The sequence below is a fragment of the Olea europaea genome, chromosome 6, assembly GCF_002742605.1.
Source record: "Olea europaea var. sylvestris chromosome 6, O_europaea_v1, whole genome shotgun sequence".
Taxonomy (NCBI): domain Eukaryota; kingdom Viridiplantae; phylum Streptophyta; class Magnoliopsida; order Lamiales; family Oleaceae; genus Olea; species Olea europaea.
The window spans coordinates 7,805,519-7,811,899 of record NC_036242.1 but is presented as its reverse complement, the minus strand read 5'-3'; the positions used below and the strand labels follow the sequence as shown (position 1 = coordinate 7,811,899).

Sequence of the window (6,381 nt, the reverse complement as noted above, 5' to 3'; positions counted from 1 at the left end):
GTAATATATTTTTAAATTCTCGACGTTCCATGGTCTTAGAAGTGATCTTCCTGATGTATCCCTTAAACTGCATGCACCTCCTTGAAGCTGTCGTATAATTTCGAAGGGCCTTTCCCAAACTGGTCCTAGCTTGCTCGGGAAATGATCTGCTGCTTCGGCTCTTCTTAACACAAGGTCTCCGGCTCTGAATCTCCACATCCTCACTTTTTTATTGAAATACTTTGCTGTTTTATCTTAGTAAGAGGTCATTCTTAAAGCTGCCTGATCACAAACTTCTTCCAAAAGGTCGAGGTGTTCAGTGGTGCGCCCTACATCTTCAGGCTCAAGCCTTCTTTGGCTGGGCAACCTGACTTCAACAGGGATGGTGGCCTCAATACCGAAGGCCAGCATGAAAGGGGTTTCCTTCGTAGCGGTTCTGTGGGATGTTCTATATGTCCAAAGTTTGGAAGGTAGCTCATCAGACCAGTAACCTCTTGCATACCCGATTCTTGTACGGAGGTCTTGCAATATAATCTGATTGGTCACTTCGACAAGACCATTACTTTGAGGATGGGAAATCGATGTCAAACGGTGATCAAACCCTAGGTTAGAACAGAAGTTTTTAAATTGTGCATTGTCAAATTGCCTGCCATTATCAGTTATGAGGACTTTTGGTATCCAGAACCTGCATATGATGGATCTCCAAATGAAACTTCTTAACCTAGGCTTTGAAATTGTTGTTAAAGGCTCGGCCTCCACCCACTTAGTGAAATACTCTACAGCCACAGCCACAAACTTCAATTGCCCCCTAGTTATTGGAAAGGATCAAGGATGTCAATTTCCCACTGCTCAAACGGGGCCGTGCAACTAATGCTAGCGAGGTCCTCTGCGGAAGAGTAGATGACATTGCCAAATCTCTGACACTTGTCACACTTCTTGACATATTTCTGGGCATCTTTCTTCATTGTAGGCCAATGAGCTTGAAGGCTAATGCCCGAGCTCATTGATGGTTCCCACATATTCCTTCATGAACTTCTTCTAGGGCCTGGGATGATTCGGAAGGCCTAAGGCATCTGAGGTATGGAAGTGTGAGGTTCCTACGAAATAAAACTCCTTCAATCATGCAATACCTTGGAGCTTTGGACCGGATGCTTCTTGCTGCTCGAGGATCTTCTGGAAGATTGCCATGTTTTATGAAGTCCACTATTGGATCCATCCACGATGACTCATTATCGATACTCATGATGCCTATGGTCTGATTGATGCTTGGCTCGGTTACAATTCTAACGTAGACTGTCCTGTCAAGCCCATCTATCCCCATGAACACCAATCTTGACAAGGCATCGACTTTACAATTCTCAGTCCGAGTAATTTTCACAATTTCACAACTTTTGAACTTTCTCTGGAGATCATGCACTTTCAAGCAGTATAAGCTCATCTTCTTGTCCTTCCTATTGAACGTTCCTTCAATTTGTCCAACCTCCAACTGGGAATCACTGTAAATTTTGATATTTTCAAGCTCGAGATTGATGGCAAGTTCCATGGCTATGATGACGGGCTCATACCCTGCTTCATTATTGGTTGCCTCAAATTCGAATATGAGTGCACACTAAATGTCTATGAGCATGTCCGGGCATATGATTATGACCTCTGCACCCAAGCCTGAGAAGTTCGATGCTCTATCTACGAAAATTTGCCACACGCCTGTGGAAGAGCTCGAGCTACCATCTGGCCCCCGAGGCCTTGGGGTGAGTTCTGCAATAAAGTCAGTTAAGGCCTGAGCTTTGATAGATGGGGCTTAAACTCTATGTCAAATTTCCCAAGCTCAATTGCCCACTTTAGTAATCTTCCTGAGACGTCTGGTTTCTGAAGAATGTGTTACAGAGGCTGATTGGTGAGCACTACAATAGGATGTGACTGAAAATATTATCGAAGCTTTCGTGCTGCCACTATCAGTGCAAGGGCAAGCTGTTCTGCCAAAGTGTATCTTATTTCTGCATCAAGTAGGACTTTGCTTACGTAATAAATGGGTTGTTGGGCCCTGTTAACCTCTTTCACCAAGACATCGCTCATTGCATTCTGAGACACGGCTAAGTACAAATACAAAATATCCCCGAGCTCAGGTTTTGTGAGGATAGGAGGAGATTCCAATGTCTGCTTGAGCTCCTGAAAAGCTTTCTTGCACTTCTCATTCCATTTAAAGCAATGATTACCTCTGAGGGCTTTGAAGAAGGGGAAGTACCTGTCTGCTGCTCGGGACATGAACCTATTTAGGGCAGCCACCCCACTTGTCAACTTTTTGAACTTCTTTCTTGGTCTTTGGTGATTCCATTGCTGCTAAAGCCTGAATCTTATCGGGGTTAGTCTCAATCCCCCGATGAGTGATCATGAAACCCAAAAACTTTCCCGAAGCAACGTCGAATACACACTTCTCAGGGTTGAGCATCATCTTATACTTTCGTAGGGTGGCGAACACTTCTTCGAGATCAAATACATGTCTTTCTAGCTTCTTGCTCTTTACCACCATGTTGTCAACGTAGGTCTCAATATTCTTCCCTATCAAATTAGCAAAGATTTTGTTGATTAGTCTCTGATATGTTTCCCAGCATTCTTCAACCCAAACGGCATCACCCTATAGCAATATATGGCTGAATCAGCCATGAATGAGGTCTTCTTTTGGTCTTCTTTGGCCATGAAGATTTGATGATATCCTGAGAATGCATCTAAAAAGATGTATAGCTTATGCCCGGACGTGCTATCCACAAGATTGTCAATCCTGGGTAACGGGTAGCTGTCTTTTGGGCATGCCTTATTGAGATCTGTGAAATCGATGCAGACTCTTCATTTGCCACTGGCCTTCTTTACAAGAACAACGTTAGCAAGCCAATCGGGCTATTGGACTTCCCTAATGAACCTCGCTCTCATCAATTTTTCGACCTCTTGCTGAATGACCATACGTCTTTCCGGCACAAACTGTCTCTTCCTTTCCTTAACAGGTTTGGCACCTGGACTGATATTGAGTCTATGGACAGCTATTTCTGGGTCCATCCCTGGCATATCCTCCACCTTCCATGCAAAAACATCAATGTTGCAGGACAGACAACTGATGACTTCCTCCCGCAGGGTGGCTTTGAGATCCCGACCAATAGTTACCGCTTTTCCGTGCTCGAGCTCGACCACTTCCAATTCCTCAACGGGGGCCAATCTACCCCTTAGCTCAAGCTCGAGCTTGAGGTCTAAAAGTTGCATGACGTCTGTACTCATTCCTCGGATGCTAGTGACATAGCATTGCCTGGCAGCTGTTTGGTCTTCTCGAACTAATCCGATGCCATGACCTGTGGGGAACTTCATAGCCAGGTGAAAAGTTGATACAATAGCCTGGATCTTATTCAGTAGGGGTCTTCCCAGAATGATGTTGTAGGCCATTATGGTATTAACCACTTGGAATGGTGTGATCTCCATCACTTGTGTGTTACCAGAACCTAATGTAAGCGGGAGCTCGACGATGCCCTCAGGGATAATGACTCCGCCACCAAATCCCTGTAGAGGAGTTTTTACTGTTTTGAGTTATTTGGGAGAGATCCCCATTTTGGCGAGAGCCTCCTGCGATAGTATATTTGCCGCACTCTCATTATCAACCAGGATCCTCGTTACTTCAAAGTTAGCCACAATCGCATAGATGACCAAGGCATCGTCATGAGGATATGATATTCCTTTCAAATCTCTCACTCCAAAAGTGATGTCTTTGACTTCATCACGGGATTCCCTTGGGGTATGAGCATGTTGGCAGGCATATTGCTTTCGCCTATTCTTATGTCTCCTCCGGATGCTATGCCCCCAACTATAATATTAATGGTCCCGACAATAGGTTGAGCACTGCTTCTGGCTCCAGGCTCTTTATGATTGTCACGGTCGTTCCTCGAGCATTTATCTTGACCAATGTAATTCTTTAAAAATCCTCTTTTGATAAGGACTTCAATTTCTCGTTGTAAAGCATGACAATCCTCTGTGGTATGCCCATGATCCCAGTGAAATTCACAATACTTTTCATATCTCTTGTGTCAGGGGGTGACTTTACCCTTGAAAGCCACTTTAATTCTTTCATATCCTTAACCTCCATCAAGATATTTGTCTTAGAGGTGTTCAACCGAGTGAGAGGTGCTGACGATGCCTCATTCCTGCGCTTATCCCAAGAAAGCTCATGTCGGGAGTCGGGATCATGTTACCTCTTGTTCTCGGCCTTTTCATGGGAAGGACCAGGTTTTCTTGGATTTAGTGTTTCCTCCATATTAATGTATTTTTCAGCTCTGGTGAGGAGCTCGGTCACTGTCTGCGGTGGGGTCTTTGATAAAGACATCTTGAAAGATTCACATCGTATAGTATAAGTGAGGGCGGAGACAACTGCTGTGATGTGAAGGTCGGGTATTTGAAACCTTTCTTTGTTAAACTTTATCATAAATCCTCGTAGGGTTTCAGTTGGTCCTTGGCGAAGTTGCATGAGAGAGGCCGCGGTCTTCCTGATTCGCTTGCTACTTGCAAAAAAGGCTGGGAACTTATCAGCCAAATCTGAGAATGAGGCTATGGAGTTGGGCTTCAATGTCGAGAATCAATCTCTAGCAGAATTAGTCACCATTTGTGGAAAGGCTTTGCACATAACCTGATCTGGCGCAACTTGCAAGTTCATGACATCAGTATATACATTGAAATGGTTGATGGGGTCAGTCGTCCCATTATATTCTTTAATGTGAGGATATTTGAATATGTCGGGCAAGGGATATGACAATATCTCTAGCGTGAATGGAGTGTTAGTGGTGAAACATGTTGGCCCCGAGCATTCCTTTGCAGGCCAGCTGTAATTCCTTCTTGAATGATCCGAGCAATTTCACCGGAGTCCATGGTGACAGATCTCGAGCGCGAGACCATATTGTGAATACCCGAGGTTCATACTCCTCCAGTTGCGGGGTTCGGTGGTCGTGCTCAAGCATCAGCCATAAAACCGCCATGCTCTGCATGCGCTGGCGACGGATGTAAATTTCGTTGACTTAACAGTTGCGTGAGCGTGGCCACCTGCTGACGGAGCTCTTCAAAGGCTTCGGTTGTGATGACCACTGACATAGGTATGGGCACTCCTGACGATTCTTCATGAGGAGCCGGTTGATCTTCGACAGGATGAGGAATGGGAGCGGATGAGCTTGTGGGTGGAAGACCTGATCGTGTGTTAACCATGGCTTTTGGTAGCATTTTCCACAGACGGCGCCAATGATGCTACCAAAAATCGTACCTGTTGATTTCCCGAGCTTGATGATAGTGATTGAGCACGATCGTAGTCTTCTGATACCTGAAACAAAGGCAACGAGGTATGTTCTCGTCGCCTCTCCGATGCTTAAGTTAGAAAGGGAATTATATGTTTGAAGCTATAAATTGGAGAATAATGAAAACGTACCTGAATAATGGCACAAGGTTCTGTATTTATAGTAGTAAGCGACATTCTCTTAGTGACTCAACTAGCTGGATATCCTTATCTGTTGGAGTCCTGTACGGTTAAGGAATTGGACAAATACAAAAATTATGCGTAAGATAGAGTCCTTATCAGGGCCAAGTATCGAAACAGTAGTCCATAGTTAGAGTTCAATGTAGATAGGAATCCTATTAGATCAACACAAACCAAGAATCTCGAGGAGATGATCCCCGAGGACGTCAGGCGTACAACACCGCCGTCACATGATTGCCATCCTCGAGCATGTGTCATCGAGGACAATGCTCGAGGACATCAAGCTGCAATATGGTGAGAGAGTTATTACCAATCATCGAGGATAGTGCTCTGGTATAGATGAATAATAAGGTGTATCAATCCCCTCTCCGTAAGTGACCAAGGATAAAACTGAGATGATGGACAAAGATGAAATTGAGATGATGAAGAAATTGAGGATTTCTATGAGCTTCGATACAACAAAGGACAAAGCCAATACAAAGAAACGACTTGAGGTTGTAAGAAAGGTAAAGCGGCAGCCGTGACAATACATGAACCGTGCCCCTTGCCTGCCAAGGTCAACCGCTAAAAGGAAAGTGAATAGAGAAAAGTGCGACAGTAGAAAAAGAAAATAGAAAGATATGGAATAATGAGTGGTTATTAATAATATATTTATTAAGTAATGTTAAATAAGTATAACTTGATTTACGAAAGATTAAATTTAAAATCTGACTAATGAGATGTAAACTTTGAAAACAGCCCTAAGTATAATTTTCTCGAAAAAGAATATGGTTGAAATTCTTTACAAGGACAACTAAATTTCTCTCATAAGATGAAATATTTCTCTCTCCACAAAATTATAATCTCTAAATTATAGGGATTCGTGAAAATGAAAAATAAAATACTAATATATATATATATATATATATATA

At 43.4% G+C, this 6,381-nt stretch overlaps 1 protein-coding gene across 1 annotated transcript; it reads right to left on the bottom strand.

Moving 5' to 3' along the window:
• Positions 1-234: 234 nt before the first annotated feature.
• On the bottom strand, positions 235-983 carry LOC111395089. Its single transcript, XM_023021106.1, has 3 exons — positions 913-983; positions 693-787; positions 235-581 (listed from the first exon to the last, which is right to left on the bottom strand). Exons 1-3 carry the CDS (start codon positions 981-983, stop codon positions 235-237), a joined length of 513 nt encoding a protein of 170 aa, XP_022876874.1.
• Between the last annotated feature and the right edge of the window lie 5,398 nt (positions 984-6,381).

Coding starts and splice junctions, on each gene's coding strand:
- LOC111395089 (XM_023021106.1), bottom strand. CDS start 983: ATGAGCTCGGGCATTAGCCTTCAAGCTCATTGGCCTACAATGAAGAAA. Junction 788..912: donor GCCCAGAAATATGTCAAGAA/GTGTGACAAGTG, acceptor TCCAATAACTAG/GGGGCAATTGAAGTTTGTGG. Junction 582..692: donor TTCAAAGCCTAGGTTAAGAA/GTTTCATTTGGA, acceptor GTTCTAACCTAG/GGTTTGATCACCGTTTGACA.